General features: G+C 36.7%; 1 protein-coding gene and 1 long non-coding RNA gene across 2 annotated transcripts in view; one reads left to right on the top strand and one right to left on the bottom strand.

The window, feature by feature from the left end:
- Positions 1 to 12,916, top strand: part of LOC132709456 (uncharacterized) — a 32,560-nt gene extending 19,644 nt beyond the window's left edge. Inside the window, exon 3 of the long non-coding RNA XR_009620472.2 lies at positions 12,813 to 12,916. This is a non-coding gene — a long non-coding RNA (uncharacterized LOC132709456). The remainder of the gene's footprint in view (positions 1 to 12,812) is intronic.
- Positions 2,526 to 23,312, bottom strand: part of BCHE (butyrylcholinesterase) — a 43,747-nt gene continuing 22,960 nt past the window's right edge. The window contains exons 3-4 of the mRNA XM_034439047.3: positions 11,083 to 11,249; positions 2,526 to 6,566 (exon numbers count right to left, since the gene is read on the bottom strand). Coding sequence (XP_034294938.1) covers positions 6,442 to 6,566; positions 11,083 to 11,249 — 292 coding nt within the window. The 3' untranslated portion in view covers positions 2,526 to 6,441. The remainder of the gene's footprint in view (positions 6,567 to 11,082; positions 11,250 to 23,312) is intronic.

The following is a 23,312-nucleotide window of genomic DNA, read 5'->3' as shown; positions in this document are numbered from 1 at the left end:
TGTTTATGGCTATGTTTTGCTTATTTGTTTCCTTTTATTTGTGCCAATTTTTTTTCATGTGTCCATGTCTATGTCTATACTGTTACTTGTTTCCTTGTACTTGTTGACAAATTAATTAATTAATTTAATTAATTAATTAATTAATGGAGCTAAGTATGTCTAGCCTATAGGCAACAAGGACTAGAGGTGACATGATAGCTATCTTCCAGTGCTTGAGGGGCTGTCATAGGCAAGAGGGGATCAACCTATTCCCCAAAGCATCTGAAGGCAGGACAAGAAGTAAATGAAAATGGATGGAAGCTTATCAAAGAGGGATCCAACCTAAAATTAAGGAGAAATTTCCTGTCAGTGAGAACAATTAATCAGTGGAAAGGTTTGCTTCCAAAAGTTGTGGATGCTCTCTCACTGGAGCTTTTTAAAAAGCTATTGGACACTATTTATCTGACATGGTATAAGTATCCTGCTTGAGCAAGGAGTTGGACTAGAAGATCTTCAAGGTCCCTTCCAACTCTTAATAACTCTACTATTCTGTATATACAGATTTCCATGGTAGTCACTAGTGCTGAAAGACTTCAATTTAAACCTTAATGATGCTGACTCTCTTTCTGAGATTGTGGGAAGTCACACTAGGTACAACATAGATCCCGTTTTAAAAGTGTCAAACTATCTATTTTATTATTTGTAATTTCTAACTCATTTCTGACAAAATCTAATACACCCATGATTAATTAGGGCTACCAGATCTGCACTGTAAAAGTTTAAATGATAGCCAAGAGATAGCCAATGCTATCTAGTAGTTGTTTAGATTTGTGCCTTGATATCATAATTGAATTGTGAAGGTATTGAGATTTAAGAGTGGAACATCTGTAAAGCTGATGCAATGTAAGGTTGATGCAATGAAGATGAATCAGCATTGGTATTGCCAGTTGTAGATTACGAAGGGGTCCACAAAAGATTTATCTCTTTAAGAGGTGTTTATTTAAGGCAGCCAGGAGAGTATTCTCTCTCCTTGTGTCCAGTATCCGTTGCTGAGTTCTCCATGTAGAGTTAAGAAGAAGTTTGATCGCTTGTCAGGTATTTGCATACCACGTATATTTCTATATATATCTTGTATAGAAACCATTGTTAAATGTCTATGTCTCTGTGTGCTGTGATTTGCTCCTGGGTTGTCTCCTAATAGTAGTCACTCTGCAAACGCTCTGACATGAATCATTTATTCATTTTTCTTATTTCACATGACACAATAAAATATTAGCCAAACATTGGGTTGGGCACAATGTGAATAACTATGGCAAAAACAATGGGGTTGGTCAGATCTATGTATTCAATGAACAGGGCTAGAAATTGGCTATGGGTCCCTAGCCAGGATATTTTTTAGCTCGACTTGGGAATTGTAGAAATTAAGCACCCTTCATCAATTCATCTGTAATGATAAAAGCTTGTTACATGATTTTCTGTTTTTGTTTTTGTTTGCAATACAGGTGGTCCTCAACTTATAACCACAATTGAGGCCAAAGTTTATGTTGCTAAGTGAAACAATCATTAAGTGAGTTTTTCCCTTTTCTTTACAGGTTTTCTTGCAACTGTCATAACTATCAGTTATTTGCCAAGCATCTGAATTTCGTCATGTGGCCATGGGGATGCTGAAACAGTCATAAGTGTAAAGAATGGTCATAAGTAACTTTTTTTAGTTTGTGACTTTGTCCTTGTGGCTTCAAATGGTCACTAAATGAACTGTTGTATGTCGACGACTACCTGTAATATAGTGGAAAACATTGATGAAAGGACAATATATTTAATGATCCATATAATTTTATTTCTTATTTCTTTTATTTCTTAAAATTGCTGAGCACATTGTAAGCCGCCCTGAGTCTTCGGAGAAGGGCGGCATATAAATCAAATTAAAAAAAAAAAAAAAAGGTGGCAGTAGCCACCTTTTGTCAGGATTCGTTCTGTGTCGTTTCTGGGATTTGTATAATATATTTTCTCCCTTTTTAAAATGTTTTCATTTTTGTTGTCTTTTGGAAACTTTCACTAATATCCAGTTTTTAGATTAGTATCATCCGATCGACTTCTTTGTTTGGGCTGTGAGTTTATATTATTCAAAACGGAAGTCTCACCTAGAAAGCAGATATGAAAATAGGCAGCCATGTTATGCTTTTTGTATCATGGTCAACCCCTAAAGTCCACTAAGCTTGTGCAGCCAGACAATGACAGCATAATTTCCTGACAATTTTCAACAGGAAATAAAAGGAAATACCATGTTAAGCTCTTGTAGACTTAACACACCACACTAAACAAAAATAAGATGAATATGAGCTGACAATGTTGGACAAGCATGACATTGTTATAATATCACAGCTTCATGGACTATGACCCTTTCAGTAAAATAAAAAGTATATCTATTATGACCATCATCACCCCTTCCAAGCTGTCTCTGTTATAGAACATGTAAAGAAATAGACTTGTTGAGGACTCATCAGAACTTAGCACAAGAATTTGCTTGGAATAAAGATCACCATATGAACATGATTAGAAATATCTTTTATTACCATTAATAGACTTAATACTTGATAATAAGAAAAAAAAGAGTTTTAGAGATGAAGGACAAATTAGAACCTATAGAGAATAAGCCAGTGCAAAAGAAACCACCTATAACATATTTTCAGTGCACTACAACATCCTTTCAGTTTATAAATCATACAGTGGAAATCATTTCTTGCAAAAGTTGTATAAAAATTTACAACCAAACCAATGGAATGCTGACATATAGCTTCTTGCATTGAGTAATTGTATATCTATATCATCTATCTTCCATTGTCAGAGCTTTAGCTTGCAAAATATAAAAATAATTGTATTCACTCTGATTAAAAGCACTTGTCAATATCCTAAAAGCCATAATATCCTTGTAGTCCTTGACTTACGACCAGAATTGAGCCCAAAGTTTCTGTTGCTAAGTGAAAAAATGTGCCCCATTTTACAACCTTCATTGCCACATTTGTTAAGTGAATCACTGCAATTGTTAGGCTATTAACATGGATGTTAAACGAATCTGACTTCCCCATTAACTTTGCTTGTCAGAAGACTGCAAAAGGGGATCAAATGACCCTGGAACACTGCAACCCTCATAACTATGACTCAGTTGCCAAACATCTGAATGTTGGTCATATGACCATGTGGATGCTACAATGGTCATAAGTGTGAAAAATGGTCATAAATCACTTTTTTCACTAAATGAATTGCTAAATCGAGGACTAACTGTAATTTCCTAAATTATTCTGATGATAAATTGGCTAAATCCAGCAAAGAACCCCAAAAAACCCAATAATAACTAAGAAAGTCCTCAGCAGCATCTGGCTGACTTTGACTATGATTAGAAGCTATACAGGATTGAGCCAGGTTAGTATTTGGATCAGAGACCTTAAAGTACAACCAGCATCGTAAGCTAAAAAGGGAAGCTGAAAAGTAACCTGGAACAAACAATAACAAGCAACTTTTATTCTATTGTCAAGAAAGCTTCTTGGACAGGTCCATGAAATCACCAAGAAGTTAAGTTTGTGTTTGAAAAATAAATTTATAGTCGTCCTTGATCAGATGTGAATGATCTAATCATATCTATTTGATATAGGTCATGAATCCGATTCAGGGGGAAAATATGTGGGTTTGTGAATACTCAAGCATGCCTTGAACCACTGAATTGGTTCAAAAGCATCCAATTCAATTTCGCATGTCAAATTGATTCTAAAATTAGAATTGATAATTTGATTTAAAGGGATAATTCAATCAGATTCTCTTTGCACTGGTTTTTCAAATTATATATATATATATATTACAGGGTTTTTAAAGTGAGCTTCTCTTTCAGCACTGTTTCCCAACCAAAACTGTTAATTCCTTTTACACAGCACAACTCATATGCCCATAGAGCAAAAGGCAAATTAAAAATCCGGAAGAGAAGCCAGTTCTAAAGTTTATTTGTCGCATGTCCTATTAATGTGTTTGGGAATAAGTCTCACTGTACTCAGAGGGATAAATCTGTGAATAAACCTCTACGAGACTCTGCTGTTAATAAATTGTATACCAGGAACAATGATGAACTGATGCTATGCAGGGATGTTACAAGAACAAATAAATTGAGAATTGCAAAGCATTCTGCAAATGAGAACTACGGATAAACATTTTCATCACATGCCCAGGGGGAATGGGATTACAGGGAGAAAAATGTTTCACGTTGTAGTATGGCACTTGATCCCACTCAAGGAAGCCTTTCTGTTCTTCTCTGACTCCTGTAGGGAAAACTAGTATAGTTTGTGAATGAGGTTCTGATCCTTGGAATGTTTCTCTTTCATTGAAGCAAGATACTTAGCAACTCTTAAATTCCCTTTGATGTAAAAGCTTTATTTTTTTTTTCTTGTAAAAGAAAAAGTTGGCGATACTTAACACCATTTCCTAGTAAACAACTTATGGGAAGCATGTAGATGCAGAAGCCAAAGGTTACCTGAAGCAGAGAAAATCCATGCTTAGATGGAATATCACGTCTTTACAAGTACACTCGGCACTCATCTTTTCCAGCGACCATGAAAATAATCAGTGTAATGGTCTATGAGACATACAGCCCATCTAGAAGCATGGTTTTATCGATAAAAAGTGATGAAGTGCAACATCATGCCAGGATATCAAAGATTTGATATATGATGGAAGGGATCAAATATGGGCTGATGAATTAAAAAAGAATACCTTAAATCAGGACCTAAAGTTCCATATTGAGGACTTGTCCCAAAACAACTGAACCCCACAAATCTCCTTCTAAGTTTAAGATACCATGACAAGACTGATAGAAAAGTCAGAATCCAACACTTTAGTAGAAAAGAGGATTTAGGTCAGGGTGTCAAACTTGTAGGCCACGGGCAGATGCATCATGCGCTGGCTATGCCCAGCTCCACTTTAGTGAAGGGGGGGAAATTAATAATGTGTCATGTGACGACAATGTGATGACACGAGTTTGACACTCCTGATCTAGCTGTATGTGATGATATGTCGATATATTGTGTGTAAGAGTTTCTTAATTCTGCAGTTCACTATCCTGTTTGTTATTGTTTGCTACTATTCTTCTTGCCACCTTTTTCATATTGGCAAATCTTTTGGAATCAAGATGGTAAAAAACAGCTTTGGGTAGCTATTTGATTACAGGTTTAGATTTTTAGATTAGTAATCTCTGCTTAAATTAGTCAGGAAAATTGTGTTGATCAGCAGTGTAACCAAGTTTATAATAACAATAAACCAAGTTTATTGAAGCTTTGAATGAGTAAACATTTGCAATTATTGTACCACATATTGCTGTCTTCTGGGATTATTGTCACCATGGAGGACAGAAGTCCTGAAAGGGAAGAAAAAGGAAGAAATACATTTTCTCCCTCGTAATATTATACTAAAACTGAAGCAAGATCAAAATGCTGTGATACTGTGTTGGAATTGAAGCCATTTGAGTTTGCTGTATTGCTACTGGTATTTCCATGGTTTGCTAAAGGAAAAAGCAGTTGTGATTGTCATTGCATTGAAAATGTTTGGTTCAACAGTAATTTTCTTACCTAAATCTGGTTAATTATAGTTGCATAATTATATTGCAACGTAAGTGAGGTGTGCATTCAGCTACACAGTTGAATTTAGACCTAAAGTCTAGGGATAGGGAACCTGATAGTTTTTATATGTTTCAGGTGTCAGCTTCCATTAGTGACAGTCATCTTGGGCAAATGGAAAGATTGTGGAAGCTGTCAAATGAAGCTTTTTTTTTTTTTTTTTTTGGCAGGCATTTGGAAAGGCTGGTTATGTTGGAGCAATGGATCACGTTCCCCTTCTTCTACTTATCTTTCTGGATTGAAGCAAAAGTTTGTAAAGAGATTATACCTGGTTTCAGTGCTCACCATACTCTCAGGCCTCATTCTTACCACATTCAGTCAAAGCCTATTTTCAGATATTTCTGATCAGTGTGGGTGTATAAGTAGAATGGGCTAGTATGCACATTCCTGGAAGGTACACAATTCCATTTGCCAGAAGGCCAAAGAATATTTAGCCTTTGAAGCGTCTTCTTAAGTGAGTTGCATATTCCAATATGTAACAATACCACGGCTCATAGCTAGCACCAGCTTGATTTTTTTAAAAGAGTATATAATTTACTATTGGACTGGGGCCATTATATCAACATTAATCATCCTCTGGCTTTAATTGCTTTAAGCCTATTTTACATTTCCTGATGCTTCAAAAGGTGGAAGTGCTTTCATAACAGTTATTGATATAAATAGAAATGGGCCTGGAAGAATGGTATATTTGTAATGGGTCACTGAGCCAGCCTAATATGCCTTATTGCTAGATATGCTACATTAACTATCTCCATGTTTGCCTTGATCTTTGACAGTACAAGCATTCCAAAAAGGCTGAAACTTTTAATTAGAGACCTGTGCAGCTTTGCCTCTTACTAGTGTAATCATTAAATTGATTTTTCCAGTCCATCATGTAATTGTTCCAGCGAAGGAATCCTGCTTTCCACTCTCGTTCTGCTTCATCAATATTTTCTGTAAAACATGAAATGGGTGGCATTAATCTAAATTTAAATCTCTTTGTACATTAATTGAAAAATAATCCTGATTACCAATGCTGTTTTCCCCTAAATACACCACACACCATTTTGCCCTCCTTCTTGTCACCTGATTTATTGCAAATCCAAAGGGCAAAGTTTTAACTCTGGATTATAACATAATCAGTTAAAATGAAGAATTATTCTTCTGGCCCAATATGCCACATCATTTGCATTTTCAACTTTCACACCCACAAATGACATTTAACAAGGAGCTTACAATTTACTGTTTGATGGCTGGGGTCCAGATGCAGACTTCCAGTTAAGGGATGCAATAAATTTTCATAAATTTATTTTCTTGACATAATCAATTATCCATATTACCAATTGAGGAAGAGTACTTAAAATATAGCAACATGATTTTGGGTATTATAATAGATCAGCAAAATAAGAAAGATTTATATAGCCAGCTGTTCAGAATTAGGCAGGAGACACTAAGAAATGGCTAGAGCTCCACACATACTGCTTTTCTTTTTAATTTTTAATCTACTAAATTGATAGATATGTTAATAACAAGGAAGGAGGAAATTATCCAATGATTTTTCAAGGTAAGTAGCTGTATTCAGAAATCTCTGTAACATCATCACACAAGGGACATGATTATTTAATTGTATGACATAAGGACATGACAGGTCCTTTGTGAAATGGCTTTATATTTTACAGGTCTTCATTTGTTCTCACCTTATGCTTCCTATGGACATACCATATCCTTATGTACTGGACATGAATTATTTCAACTCTTCCCCTTAGCTGCCACTATAGGGCATTGTATGCCAAAACATTAGACACAGAGGCGGTCGGTTTTTTCTCCTCATGCCATCACTCTGCTGAACGCCTAATTACCACAGTACTGTTTTATGTCTAAAGATATTTACCCATATAGTATGGCTGTATTACTATTATCCTTCTCATCTTTTCTACTACCTTTTCCTAATGATATGTTATGATTATATTAATTTGTTGTTTGTATGTACACTGAGAGCTTATGCACCGGAGACAAATTCCTTGTGTGTCCCCAATCACACTTGGCCAATAAACTATCCTATCCTATCCTATCCTATCCTATCCTATCCTATCCTATCCTATCCTATCCTATCCTATCCTATCCTATCCTACCCTACCCTACCCTACCCTACCCTACCCTTCCCTTCCCTACCCTACCCTACCCTACCCTACTCTACTCTGTTCTACTCTACTCTACTCTGAAAGCAAAATATCTCCTTAACATTAATAATAGCATCATTGTTGAAAAAAAAAAGTCAAGTTGAAGGACTGGTGTCATGTGGTTTTTCTTGGAATTTATTGAAAGAATAAATTCTTCCAATTTATTCAGGTCATTCACACATACCTTGGGCAACGTGATAATTAAATAATGCAAGGACAAATCTCCAATTTTAATGGAACTATAACTAGGGATATTTTATATAAATTACAAATATAAGCTATTTGAAACAAATAGTACTATGGTGTTATCATGCTCTTGACAGAACAAATGGCCTAAACATGAGATGTCAGTTTCCACTGAGATTTCTTTTAAAGAAATAAAATAGGAGGAACGAGAATTCTACCGAATCCACCATGTACATGACTACCACTCTTCAAGGTGCCCTTGAATTATTTTTAGTATTCTATCTCAGTCATTGGTTCATACAATTTTATTAAACTATATTGCTTTGCGAAGCAGCTTTAAAGGGATTTGAAGCTTTGCACAGTGCTTGTACAAATGTGATTTTAGAAATAATGGGTCAAATTTAGATCTAATTATACTAAAGGTAGACCAAATAAAATCACTGGAACTTAAGAAACCTTAACTAACATGGATCCCCATTCTTTTCAGCATGTCTGATTATAGCTAAATCCATTCCATTATCTTATTCTCTTTTGTGATGCTGCTATTTTTATATTACTGTTCTAATCTCTACATGAGCATAGTTGCTTGCTTTGCTTTTTTTTCGTACTACTATATCATAGTTCTGAAGCCTTAAAGCTTTATCATAACAGCAGTAATTTCTATATAAAACACAGCCCATTCTTTCAGCCTATCTATTTCTCTTGCTATTCCCTGTATTTGGGAATCTTAAGTGATGTTGTGGAATTCTAAGTTTCAGCTTGAATTCAGATAACATCATTAGTCTACAGAAAAAAAGTCTGCCCTCTAACACAGTTATATTTTTACAATTTTATGTTATGAAAAAAGTACCCATAGCAATTAAGGCATACAATGGTCTGCATATGGGATCTGGTATGGGTTCAGGTTACTTGAAGGATTGTCTCACCCTACTTGGATTGATCTGTACCGGGGTGAAATGATCGCCCAATCTGGTAGCAATGGCGGCAGGTGGTTTGGAGAACCGGTAGCAAAAATCCCTGACCCCCCCTCCACCCATGCCCAGCTGAGCCGCATGATTATTAGAGGCTTTTTTTTTTTTTTACTTTTAAAAGCATTTTTTCTATGACCTCTTCGGCCGAAAAAATGCTTTTAAAAGTAAAACAAAAAGGCCTCTGATGATCGTGAGGCTCAGCTGCGATTGTCAGAGCTTTTTAAAAGCATTTTTAAACAACCTCTTCAGCCGATCCCAGCTGAGTTGCCTGATCGTCAGAGCCTTTTAAAAGCATTTTTTAAACAACCTCTCCAGCTGATCCCAGCTGAGTTGCCTGATTGTCAGAGCCTTTTAAAAGCATTTTTTTAACAACCTCTTTTGCCGAGGACGTTGTAGAAAAAATGGTTTTAAAAGTTAAAAAAAAAGAGTTGGCCACGCCCACCCAGTCACATTATCCCCCACCAAGCCACACCCACAGAACCAGTAGTAACAAATTTTACATTTCACCACTGATGTGTACCACTTGTGCTGGCAGAGGAAGTGTGTTGGGAGTCCAGTCAGCTGCCAGAATCCAGGAGGAGGGCTTTCTCTCTTCCCTTTGAAACATCTTGTCCCCCCAATGTGAAGTTAGCCCCAACCCTCCTATCTTTTTGTAAGGGCCTAAAGATGTGGCTTTGTCAGCTTGGGGACCCAGTGAGGGAAAGTGCAATGGAGGTGATTGATTGAGTAACAACAGATCACACATTCCCCCCCACTCCACCCCCACCCTCCCCATGTATCCTTGGCTTTAATCTCTGATTTTAACTTTTTATGTTTTAATTGCATATGTAACTGTAAGCTGCCCAGAGTTACGCTATGGTAAGATGGGCAGCCAATAAATTTTATAAACAAACAAACAAACAAATAAACAAAAAATGGGATTTTGATTCGAGTGATCACCTCTATGACTTTAGGTTTCTAGGAAATTAACCATCTTTCATTTTTCAATGTAAAGCTGTGGTAGGAAATGTTCAGCCATCCAGAAATTGTTGACCAAACATTCTTTACATTAATTACTGAGGATTTCTTAATCTTAGTGACTTTAAGATGTTTGGACTCCAACTCCTAGAATGTTAGATCTGGCGCACACTGATTGAGAAATTCTGGACATTTATTATTTATTAGTCCAATTTATATGCCGCCCTTCTCCGTAGACTCAGGGCGGCTTACAATGCATTATAGCAATAGCCTGCATACTTTTTTGTATATACCTGCTTATTAGGGCTTTCGCCCCCCCCCCAAGTGGTGTTGTTCTATACAAAGTTGGCTTATTGCCCCCACAATCCGGGTCCTCAATTTACCTACCTCAAAAGGATGGAAGGCTGAGTCAACCTTGAGCCTAGTGAGATTCGAACTTGCACTAATTGCAGGCAGCTGGCAGCTAAGTGCTAGCACTTAACAGCACTTTAGTCTGCTGCACCACCGAGGCTCTTACAAGTTGGTCTCCATACATTTTGAAGTCACTGAGTTTCAGCAACATTGAGTTGCTATATGCTAGTGCAGTGATGGCTAACCTTTTCTGGACTGAGTGCCCAAAGCACGTGCCCACGAGCTCCCAAAATGCAATGCGTGCATGGCCCATGAACATGCACCCCCTGCCCCCTGTGCATGCCTGGGTGGCCCCACGCACAACCTACATCCCCTGTGTATGCACAGCAGAGACCCAAAGACCAGCTGGCCAGTGGGAGGTGCGTGCGCATGTGCAGCAGAACTGAACTGGGGTGATGGCTCATGTGCCATTAGAGAGGATGCTGCGTGCCACCTCTGACACGTGTGCCATAGGTTTGCCACCACAGTGCTAGTGGAAGCACTATCCAGACCATATCATTAAAATATATTTCTCATTGCATGCAAAATAATTCAAGTGTAAAAATAGGATTGGTTGAGGGGGGTAGAGGTGGGGGAACCTAACTAAAATTAATGGAGATTTATTTTTAGTGAATATTATCTTTTTAGAATAAACTCTGTATTTGATTTTATAAAAATAATTATTTACCCACAAAGTCTTAAAATTGAAATTAAAATGTAGTAGTAGCAAAATGAACTTGAATTAACCAATTTACTAAATACAAATATATTTAGCAGCAAAATTACCTGTCATCTCCAGGACCTTAGGAAAGAGGATGTTCCAGAATCGGCACGTCTGAGCCCGCAATTTTGTTTGAATCGTTGCAGCATTTGTGCTTAATGCTAAGTAGTTTTGTTCAGTGGTTGTGAAGACTGGCCATCTTGTCCCATTAATCTGATTTCCATTGGGTGTTCTATAAGATTAAAGAGAAGCATTAGAATCCTCATGGGAAATTAGCTGGGCATATCAGCCATTAAAAAAACCCTGTTGATCATTCCAAACCTCAGAAAGTTTGCATGGGAATAATTCTATACTTCTATATGTATATTATGGTATCAGACGTAAATATCAAAATTCCCTGTGTCCTGGTGGCACAATGGTTAGAATGCAGTATTGCAGGTTAACTCTGCCCACAGTCTGAAGTTCAATCCTGACAGAGCTCAAGGTTGATTTAGTCTTCCATCCATCTGAGATCGGAAAAATGAGGTCCCAGATTATTAGCAGCAATATGCTGACATTGTAAAGCACTATGGAGAGGTATATAAGTCTAAGTACTATTGCTAACACTAATAGTAATAACAATATACATTTGGAATGAATTGGATTCCTCTTAAGATGCATTATATGTCATTAAGTAATCAAGTTATCATTAAGTAATCAAGTTATGAAAATCGGCCCAAATTGTCAGGGCTAAAAAAACAATGATTAGTGGTTAGTGGACTAAGAAGAAAAGCCCACCCCCACCAGAGGTTGGTTTCAGCAGGTTCTGACCAGTTCTGGAGAACCGGTAGCAGAAATTTTGAGTAGTTCAGAGAACTGGTAGTAAAAATTCTGACTGGCCCCACCCCCATCTATTCTCTGCCTCCCAAGTCCCAGCTGATCGGGAGGAAATGAGGATTTTGCAGTAACCTTCCCCTGGAGTGGGGTGGGAATGGAGATTTTACAGTATCTTTCCCCTGCCATGCCCACCAAGCCATGCCCATCAAGCCATGCCACACCCACCAAGCCACACCCATAGAACCAGTAGTGAAAAATTTTGAAACCCACCACTGACTCCCTCCATATTGTATTCTGATTTCTAAGTTATTTAATTTTAGCTAATTGTAACATTATGTTTGTATTTTGCTTTTACAACACTGATAAGCCATCCAGAGTAGCCAGATAGTAAGAGGAAAGGTATATAAATTTAATAAATAAATAATAGCAACAACAATACAATGCATGCCTGAATTGCATACCGCAGGATCAAACCTGGATATCTCCAGTTAAGAAAGAATTAGTAGAATGCGTATGAACAGTGACTGAGATATAAAAGAGATGCTTCTAGTTTTGTTGTGCATAAATAAAACAAATGAGGAAAATGAGGCATTCCATTTTAAAACTTGTCATCCATTTTTCAGGAAGAAACTTTTTAGAAAGCAGGTGCATAATCAAATCACAAAATAAAGGCTTAAAAACAACAACAAAAGCTTCCCTGAAAGTGGTTTGCAGAACTTTATGAATGCTATCTAATAACATTCAGAGAGGGCAATGTAATAAAAAGGCTTGAATGTGCAGAACTGAACTTAGTAATTTGGTATTCTTCTCCATGGTATGGAGCCAGGAAAGCTGGCAAAGAAAAGATACCTCTTTCTGAGGACAGGAAGGGTTTAAGATTGTTTACCTACCTAAAAGGAAAAGATCAAGATTGGCCATTTGAAGAAAATTTGGAGAATTGTAAATGTTTACTTCAAAGGTTTTTCTCCCCCTCATCTAGAATGACAGAGTTGTTAATGAATGCTACATTTACCTACTGGAAGACCTTGATAAAAAGGGATTGGATTTGAAATCCATGTTCAGCTGAAGAAAAGAAGCCCTTTCATGAGGTAAACTGTTTGATTTATGCAAGGGCTGGATTGTCATATTTTAAAAGAACAAAGATGCTGTAACTAAATGGTGTGGCACTGGTAAATACCCAGTGATGTTGTTTATTTTACAAAATATAGCTGTTGTTTTTGTTACACCTACAGGCAGGACACCTGTAACAGCTCTTCACAGCAAGTATTCAGATATAACAGTGGAAAGTAACTATCTAATTTTACATGTGGTTTCATTTAACATTTTTGCTGAATTTCAAATGTAGGATGAGGATGGAATGGAGAAAACGCAAAACATGTCTCCTATAAATTTTATCTTCTCCAGAGCTTATTCTCACCACTGTTCCATGTTTGGATAAACTTCCCCTATGAAAATCTTTCCTATCATCTGTGGAGCTATATAGTTGATGAGGCCTCCATTATGTCCTGCAAAAATGGCACGGTATAATTTTGAAGGGAGCTGTGAAAAGAGCTACTGGAAGCATCACAAAGGGTTTCTTTCCAATGCACCCTTGGAAGCCTCTGAAAAGCTTTTATGACTGCTGGAGAAGGCTAAGAGGAGGCTGTCAAGTGATGTGAACGACCTTGAAACCTTCAGAGCACAAAATGCCTCCTAGTCAAAGCCTCCTCTCACAGCCTACTGAATATCATATTTTATTTTATTTGGCTGAGACTGTACAAGAAACAAACAAAAAGGCTACAATATGCAGCTAGTGGTTTGTTGTATGGGCAATTTATGCATTGGAATCTTCCTGTGTAGTGAACATAAGCAGGGTATACTTTGCTAATCACAGAATTTTTTTAAAAATGTATCATATGATTAAACCATGCTCAAGCTAAGAGTGTGGGACATGGTGGCTCAGTGGCTAAGACCTCGAGCTTGTCGATCGAAAGGTCGGCAGTTCAGCTGCTCAAATCCCTAGTGTTGCATAACGGGCTGAGCTCCCGTTACTTGCCCCAGTTTCTGCCAACCTAGCAGTTCGAAAGCACGTAAAAAATTCAAGTAGAAAAACAGGGACCACCTTTGGTGGGAAGGTAACTGCATTCCGTGTGCCTTTGGCATTTAGTCATGCTGGCCACATGACCACGAGACATCTTCGGACAGCACTGGCTCTTTGGCTTTGAAATGGAGATGAGTACTGCCCCCTAGAGCCAGGAACGACTAGCACATATGTGCAAGGGGAACCTTTATCTTTACCTTTACAAGCTAAGAGTGGGGTAACATTTCAGAGAATTCACCATTATTCTTGGAGCTGATCTAGCTACTAGGTGGCCTCTCGTGCAATTCAAGATGCTCGTTACCAACTTTAAATCTCCACATGGGTCAGGGACGGTTATCTCCAAGACCACTTACTGTGAAATAAATATCTCTATCTTATAAGATCAGCACCATCCTGCTGATGGTCCTATTCCCTGTGGAGTTACATCTGCAAGGATCCTATAGTCAGGCCTTCATAATAGAGGCTCCTTTCCTGTGAAATAGCTTGTCTTCATATAGCCAAAGTACTATCAATCTGATGAGCTTTTGCAGAGGTGAAATTTGGCTCTAGGAAACAGAACATTTTGGGGGGTGTTAAGGTTGGGTATGTCCTGACAGGGTTATTTATGTTGTAGTCCGCTCAGACCCAGATGGAGTGGAGTAGCAGAGAAATCCTGGTAATAATAATTTAAAAAGCATATATTAGATAGAAAAAAAAAATTAGGAAGACATGTCAGAAAACAAGTGACTTGAGACTTCTATTAAAGCTGGGAATTTAAAAAAGAAAATGGCTCTGAAAAGTTAGGGTTTAACTTCTTTGCATTCCATTCTTGTTTTGACACCAATTAAGAGTGCAACCTCTGTCTTTTTCCTCATTAGATGCTCAACTTTTCCAGATAAATACTAAGAAGATAAAATATGGTCTTCTCCATGCTAAGAATAGTAGTACTCACTAATTTGGTGAATGAATGACTTTGCTTGAATTCCAGGAGGCTCATAAGTCTAGTATCAATCATTAAAAACAATTGTCTACTTACAGTTGCTCTCTTTGTTGAAAAGGAATTATGAAGAGGGCAACTGAGTCCCAGGCATGAAAAGAATATGATGGTTCAAACTACTTTGTCCCAGTCATTCTTGCAACATTATTTTACCTCACAGAGACTTCTCTAGAGACAGTCTCTTGTGTGTAGTTCAAGACTGAAAAATAAATTGAAGCCTGGGGAAGAAGTCTCTGAATAATTAGGAGCTCTTCATGACATCAATCTTAGAAACAAAATGGAAATTCAATAGACGTGTGGGCAATATTCCAAATTCAAAATGTTTTGCGCTTGAAACACTCTTTCAAATTCAAAACAACTCCAGAACTATTTCAAACAGCTGTTTAAAATTGAAACAGTGTATTTCAAGCGGAAAATATTTGAGTTCAAAATGTTTTTTCCTTATCCTTAAAATATAACCCTAAAAGCTTTAGATGTAACGAAATGCATTACATGGTTTTGCAGTTGCAAATAAATACATCCATTTTTTTTTAGAATAACTAGAATAACATAGAAAGTAGAGTATTCAAATTATAAAACCAAAATGTTAAAAGAAGGTAAAAATTAAAATTAAATTTAATGAGTAAATCAATTTTTAACTTTAATCATACCCTGTTTCCTCCAAAATAAGACATCCCCTGATAATAAGCCCAATCGGGCTTTTGAGCATATGGTAATAAGGCCAGGCGCTAAATTTTTATTATTTAGAACTGTTTTTGGATAATTTTGAAATAAAATAATTATATAAGTAGTTGTTCTCCAACCTAATGTCATCCAGATGTCTGTAACTCCCAAACTGTTGTCTATGTTGGCTTTCAATTATGTTAGTTTAGAGTTTTGGACAGTTTTAATCATTTATCGAAAGTTAGAGATTGAAAAAGGATGTTATGCAAATTAGTGATTTCAATATTATGTATATTAAGAAAGGATTACTTTCCTCTTTCCTTTCTCTTAGTAAGCATGCATTTGATTTTCAATCCAAATTTTATAAAACTTTATTTAGAGGCACAAATAATCTCAAATCATGTGTCAATGCAATATTTATAGAAATTGCATAGGTTAGGAGCTGTTCAAACAAGCATAATACTAAAACATATATTCATATTTACAGGGTTTCTTGTCCATGAAAGAATGCTTTCCGTCAACAGGTAAGTATCTTATTCTTTTAACAGAAAACATTTTAGTTAATGGGATTAATCTGAAAATCCTTTACAATACAGTGGATATAAGAGGCTCTTGAAAATTTTTATCATTCTCTCTTTCTTCTCTGTATATATACATAGTTATATGTATATGTAACATAGTTATACATATATATAATATAATTATATGTATATATAACAATAGTTATATGTATATATAATTATTAATCACTGATTTCATAAAAAGTATTACTTTTGTGACATTATTGCCAATAGTTAAATAGTTATTGTTGAATCAATCAAGTTTATCAGAAATCTGCACTTTGTATGGGAAATTAACATAATGTAAATATATATATTGCTCATTATGGTTTCCTACTACTATGACTGACAAAGCTTCAAGGCACAACACAATCTGTATCTAGATTCTTTTATCAACTGCAACATTAATAGAAGGCTTCTCAAATATAAATAGAAAAGTATGAACATTAATTTTAAATCTCATTCTTAATCATCATTTTTCTTAACTGCAGTTTTGAAAAGAAGTGTTAATCCTAACCCTAATCATTCCATAACAAGCTGTATAAACATCCTATATTTATCTTTATTTACTGGTTGAAAGTACATCACAACCCTAGCGAACTGATTATCTAATATTAGCAGAGAACTACAAATCATCCAGGGAAAAAAACAATCCAAAAGAAGCTGATTTTCTATTTCCTCAGTGATGCCATCTTAATCTTAATCTTAGAGTTAGTTCAAATCAGATCAGTACTAAGGCAAAGGATCTTAGATATAGAAGGTCAAAAAGAAATTGCTGATTTTTCTCACAATATAATTGGAAATAACCAAATGTTCATGGTTAAGCCAACCTCATATTTATATCATATCACAGCTCAATTTAGGAAAGCTGTATGTAACATTTAGTACATCAGTTATTTTTTCCGTGTGACATCTCGGTGTGTCCTCCATAACGTCATCTTTTTGCAGATTCTTCTGTCTTCATTATCCTATTACAACATATCTCCAAAAGTACAATAGTCTAATCATAACATAATCATTTTTTACATAACTATTGATTTACTTTTCTATATCTCTTTTCTAACCAATGATAAAATTGATCCCATATCTTAAAATATTCTGAATCCTCTCTTTCTTTAATCATCAAAGTTAATCTATTCATTTCTACACAATCTAGAATTTTTTTAATTACTTCTCCTTCTAAAGGTATTTTCTCTGCTTTTCAATTTTGTGCAAAAACAATCCTTGCTTTATGTGCATAGAATTTATGTGGTGCCTGGTTATGTGTAGCTTTTTATTTGTTGATTGGGGTGCTGATTGCCAGCTATTAACAACAATCATTGGCTGTTGTTTCCTTGTGCTGCCAAGTCCTGGGCTCCTAAATCCCCGATAAACTGGTGGTCAACTCCTGTTGACTGACAAGGGGCCCATTTCCAGGCTTCAATCATTTCCCTGGCTATCTTTATACCTGCTCAGCCAACAATCTTAGTAGCTGCGAAATTGAACATATGTCCTTGTTCATTGCAATGTGAAGGTATGTTTAATGCTCTCCCCACAGCTGTCCTGGAGGGGAAATATAGAAAAACCCTATATGAAGTCCCTGTGATATGAGAAATTACAACCCATGTTCTTCTTTATTGCCAATTCTACAGGGACACTCATCACAATTTGATCACATCCCTTTTATTTAAATTTCTGGGCACATCTTTTATCAGCACTGTCTGTTAAATATTAGGGATAAATTTATTTCTCTATTTTTTTAAAAAAAATATTATGCAAAAGCTTTACCCACAAATGGTTGCTAATAGTTCTTGTTTCCTTGTGTCCTTGTGTGTTAGGGGAGAATTTTGTGTTGTTAATTTTATTGATTGTGGGTTTTGTTTTGTTTTTGGTCAATGAGCAAAATAAAATTTTATCTATCATTTAAAAGAAAGGGTGATTTTTTAAAAATGTTTAACATATTTGAGTCTATTCAGAAAATTATATTATCTTTCTGGTGTCATGCATGAAAATAGAACTCTTACACTTGCCTATATATAGATCAGATACCTGCACAGATACGCATCCTTTACTATACAATCTTCAAGATCCTTAAGTGAATTTTTCTGTGATTTCTCCTAGAAACTATGTTGTTTGTTTGTTTGTTTGTTTTTTTGATGCAGAAGAGAAACCTAAATTCAATGCTTTTGAAAAGTTCTAGCTGCTGTCATCTCTTAGCTGTATTTATAGTTATCTCATCTCTCAACCACTGCAATTGATTGATTCCAGCAGGCATCAGTAACCATTGCTTTTGATTCTGGTGCTGGTAGGAACCCAGAGAGACATAAACTATTCTTTATGTACAAATTATTAAGACTACTGAAAATAACTTCACCCAATAGGTCTTTTTAAAAATATGATTTGCAGTAAGCCAAAAGTCAATAGTAGCAGACAGTTCCCCTTAACATATATAACACTTGGTTTCAGATAAACCATAGCTCTCATCCAAACTGATAAAGTAGAATGTGTGGTTGTCCAGTAAATCAACTTTAAGAATTGAGGCTTAGATTTGGTTCTCAAATTTAGGCCTCCACTACAAATATGGTTTGTGCCAAACAAGGATCAATATGCCTTTCTAATCCCATGACATCTGCAGATAAGCCCATGTCATGCTCAACGCTGCTTACTTAAACTTATGGTTTGATATTATAGAACAGTTTCATTTACTTTTAAAAAACTGAAATTTTTCTGATCTTTTGAGACTCAAAACAAATGGAACTAAATATATACAAGGAAAGTCCTGTCTCTAACAACTCCCTATCTAATTGATGTTAAAAACGGACAAATAAGCTGTATTTCCTAAAAGTATCACAACCCTTCGATTGTCTTTTGGCACTGTCTTCCACATGAGATGGTTACAATCAGCTGATTCCTGATATCCACACATTGAACACAAGCATTATGAAACAGGCATGATAGTTATAATGGCATGACTGAGTAATCCAACCTGCTACTGTGCATTGAAGGAGATTTGTCATTGTAGTGAAAATTGTCCTGTAAGGGTTAAAGATTCTTTCATGTGACTCTACAAGAAGTAGGCAGTACAAAGTTAGTTTTGGAGGAGAGCAGCCCATGGGTAAAATACTCCCGGTTTGCCCCGGTTCAGGTGAACTGGTAGTGATAAAAACTACCAGTTTGGGCGAACCGGTAGTAAAAAAAAAAGCTACTGATTTGGACGAATCAGTAGTTAAAAAAAAGCTACCGGTTCATGTGAACCAGTAGTTCAGAAAAGCTATTTCCAAAGATCAGCTGTGCCACGTGGTTTATATTAGTTAGCGAAGCTAAATCACGCGGCACAGCTGTTCCACCCCTTGCTGTTCTACTTACCTAGTGAAGTCTTCTTTTTCTGTGCAAAGCGTGGGTTTGGTGCATGCTGCGCATGTACACGCAGCATGCTTTTGGCACACGCTGCTCATGCACATGTACGTCACATGTTTGGCACACAGCACGCATGCATGGCCAGTGAACCGGTGGCAAACCAGTTCAGATTTTGCCACTGGAATAGCCCATAGTAATAAGGTGTTCAATATGCTTTTTCAGCTGAAAAAAGATATCCTTTTTCCAGCTGAAACCTATGATGTCTTTGTTCTTTTTCTTATCTGTTATTATATATAATCATGCAGACATTTTTTAAAATAAATACTTTTAATGAAGAATTTTACCAAAAATTCTTCTCTAGGTCCTCTACATTGCTGAAGACAGTATCAGAGCACTTGATTTCTGAGTACAGTTCAAGGTGTTGACTGTCATAAATGTTACAAAAGTCTGTATAGAGCCTGATTGTTTGAGTAACTTCTTTCCAATGATATCTAAGCCCGAGAACCATCATTTTACCAAATGCCTTCCAAAATAAGCACAATGTCATGACCTGGCAGGTACACATTTTCTTGGAAATAATATTTATATCAGCTGAATTCTTGCATTATTAAGATTTTTTTTTTTCCATTCGGGAGAAGGATCAGAAAAATTCTGTCTCTGCGGGATTTATACAGAATCTAGATTTTCATTAAGTATGAAATAAAGATTTAAGACGGGATTTTTAGTAGAGCTTAAAAATGTGTTTGAAAACAGCACTGAAATAATAGGCCCGTGATGGCGAACCTATGGCCATATCGGTGGGCATGTGAGTGTTGCCCTAGTTCAGCTCCGGCACGCATGTATGTGCTGGTCAGCTGATTTTTGGGCCTTCCAGGCCCATCGGAAGTCGGCAAACAGGCTATCTCCAGCCTCCGAGGGCCTCCAGAGGGGGTGGGGAAGGCTGTTTTTGCCCTCCCCAGGCTCCAAGAAAGCCTCTGGAGCCTGGGGAGGGCAAAACTGGCCTACTGGGCCCATCGTGCCATCACATGCCAAAAGCGGGGAAAGCGCAGGGGTGTCGCGCACACATGCACGTGGGGGCATGGCATACTGAATTATGGGTGTGGGCACATGTGGGTGTGACACACACACTCCCATGCTCCTCCCGCTTTTGGCACACAAAGGCAAAAAGCTTAGCCATCACTGTAATAGGCTATTTTCTTCATGCTCACTTTAAACTCTGCTCTCCACTCCCATGACCATTGTTGAAAATTGTATCTGTGTGATGGGCACCCAACCTAGGACTTAAGGGGAATGGATCTGGGAGAGAAATCTTAAAACAGAGTTGACATTTTCAGGTATTGCTACAATTGTTCTATCTAGGTCTTCAACAGAAAGGATATGTTGATAATACACTACAAGCCCATCATTTCTAATGCATAATTAGTTCATTGGATCAGACAATGAGGTCACCATATTACTTATCCCATTCCCCTATATACTGGTATAGCACCCTATTGCCAAAACAGCTCTTCCCAACTTTTCCAAAGGCTGAGATGCAGCTATTTGCTGAGACTCTGTTAAATTCTAACTGTAGAACAAAGTGCTTCCAACTTTGTAACATTAATAGGAATTCCACTTTTGAGGGGACTTAAGAGCTGAGCCACCAACATAAAAAGATGTTTCTGTGTCCCCCTCCCTTAATTTATGGCTGCTGGATTGGAAAGAGCTTGATGTGTCTAGCATTCTAATGAAAGAATACTTCACAAGATCCTGACAGGATTTGGACATGCTGAACATTGGATGAATGTCTGTAATAAAGCTTCCATTCTTCTGTATCTTATTCAAGCTAAGAAGAAGTACAGTTAGGAGGCTGACATTCTCAGCTTTTAGTAAAAGAGTGCTTGTCAAGGAAACAGAATAATCTAACCCCAGGGCTTTAGAAACTCTGGATGTCTGGCAGCTAGTAGTAAGCTACCCCCTTAAGCAAAAGTTCACTAAGAGTTCTGCAGAGTATTTTCATTCATCATTGTGCACACATAGAATAACAGAGCTGGAAGATTTTCTGGTTCAAACCCTGTCTAAAGCAGGAATCTTTACACACACACACACACACACACACACACACACACACACACACACACATGTAAGCCTCCCAGAATTGCTTTGGATAGTGAGGTGGGGGGCATATAAATTAAATAAATTAATAATTCGTCAAATCATCCCAGACAAATGAGAGGTTGAATCTTTGTTTGAAAACTCCCAGTGATTGAGCATCTACGACCCCAGGAAACAGGCTGTTCCCCTGCTTAATAGTGCTCACAATTAGGAAATTCCATCTTTTTCAAGTTTGATTGTGCAAAGTTTCCACCTACTGTATCATGTCCCCCCCTTGGGCATCATGAAGAATAGATCTGTACCCTGATAGTGACAGCACAGTGAGTAAGACTTGATTCCATCCAAAAATCCACACAGATTTTTCTCTTTCTCTCTTAGAAGCTTCAATGCCAACTATGTAATTCCTTATGTAATTGAACAATACAAGATGACACTGCATGCACCCATTCAATTATTGTCTTTGGGAGTTGGGTCATTTAGATTATGATCAGAACAGACTTTCTCCAGTCGTTCTAACTGAAAAGAGATTCAAAACGTGATCATATCAAATATGAAGCAGGAAGAGCTATCAACCCATGGAACAATTTTTTTACATCAGTTTTCTAAGTAAAATTAGCAAACTGTACATAAGCTATATTTATTGGAAACAGTCTACTTAACTGAAGATAAGATTTTGACCAAGAAGCAAGTTGCATTTAATCCATGGAAATTCATATCTCACCACTGCATAATACTATACTATTTACTGGAAGAAATATTCTAATTATCCAAGAGATGTTCTATATGCTGCCTTCATTGATTTAAAGTCAGGATTCAGTTTAATTCACAGAGACAGGTTTTGGATGAAGCTGGCAGCTTCGTCTATTGATTGAGCACTCCTACTTTTGATCATGAAATTGTGTTAAAATACTTTCATGCTAGCTATATAGAACTCTGAATTTCTTTCCATGCCAATCTCTATCCAAAAAGGAGTGAAACAAAGTTGTATATTAAATATGTTCATTTTAAACTTTTATATTATTAACTTTCATGCTCAAATGTAGTCCAAACTTTGAAAATCAATCCATTCTATCCTCCTAAATGGCCAATAATTCCACCTTAGTACCTCTTTATGCTGATGACATGATAATCCTACCCACAATGCAAGTACACTTGGAGTGAAGTCTTTATTCCCTTTTTTATATTATAGAATGGAAGGACTCATTGTCAGTTATTCTGTGACAAAGATAGTGGTTTTCTCCAAAAGGCTTAACAGCTGCATCCATTGCTGAAAAAGAAATAAAATCTCTGTAGAACAAACTAAAGTCCTGGGAATTATATTTCAGTCGTTCGCTACCTGGAGGGAATAAATAAAAGCTTTCTTTCATTGTGCCCATAAGACCACTAATTCAATTTTGTCTTTTTCCATACAGCAAAGGCATTACTTATGCACCTGCTGTTATAAACATCTATAAAGGTAAAAGTGATTAGCCTTTTCCTTTATAGTTTCCAGATTTGTATTTACAAAGAGTCAAGACTTCTTAAAATGGTCCAATCCCCCTTCCTTTTTTAGAATCTTTATTCAAAGTTCTTTTGAAATCAAACTATTTATCTTGGTCTTTGGAAGTGGTTCTCTAGGGGTACATTTGGGGTTATGTCACCTTTCTCTTTTGTCATAACTGATCTTCAGTGAGATCTCTGTCTTGCTCTATACTTTTGGATAGTTTTCAATCATCTTGGGTGTTATTAGACCAGATTTCCTTAAATTCAATATTTGGTTTCATTTAGGTT

Source organism: Pantherophis guttatus, chromosome 6 (genome assembly GCF_059756535.1).
Source record: "Pantherophis guttatus breed Tessera chromosome 6, ASM5975653v1, whole genome shotgun sequence".
Lineage (NCBI taxonomy): Eukaryota > Metazoa > Chordata > Lepidosauria > Squamata > Colubridae > Pantherophis > Pantherophis guttatus.
The sequence above is the reverse complement of the archived record's forward strand: the minus strand, read 5'-3'. Positions and strand labels throughout refer to the sequence as shown.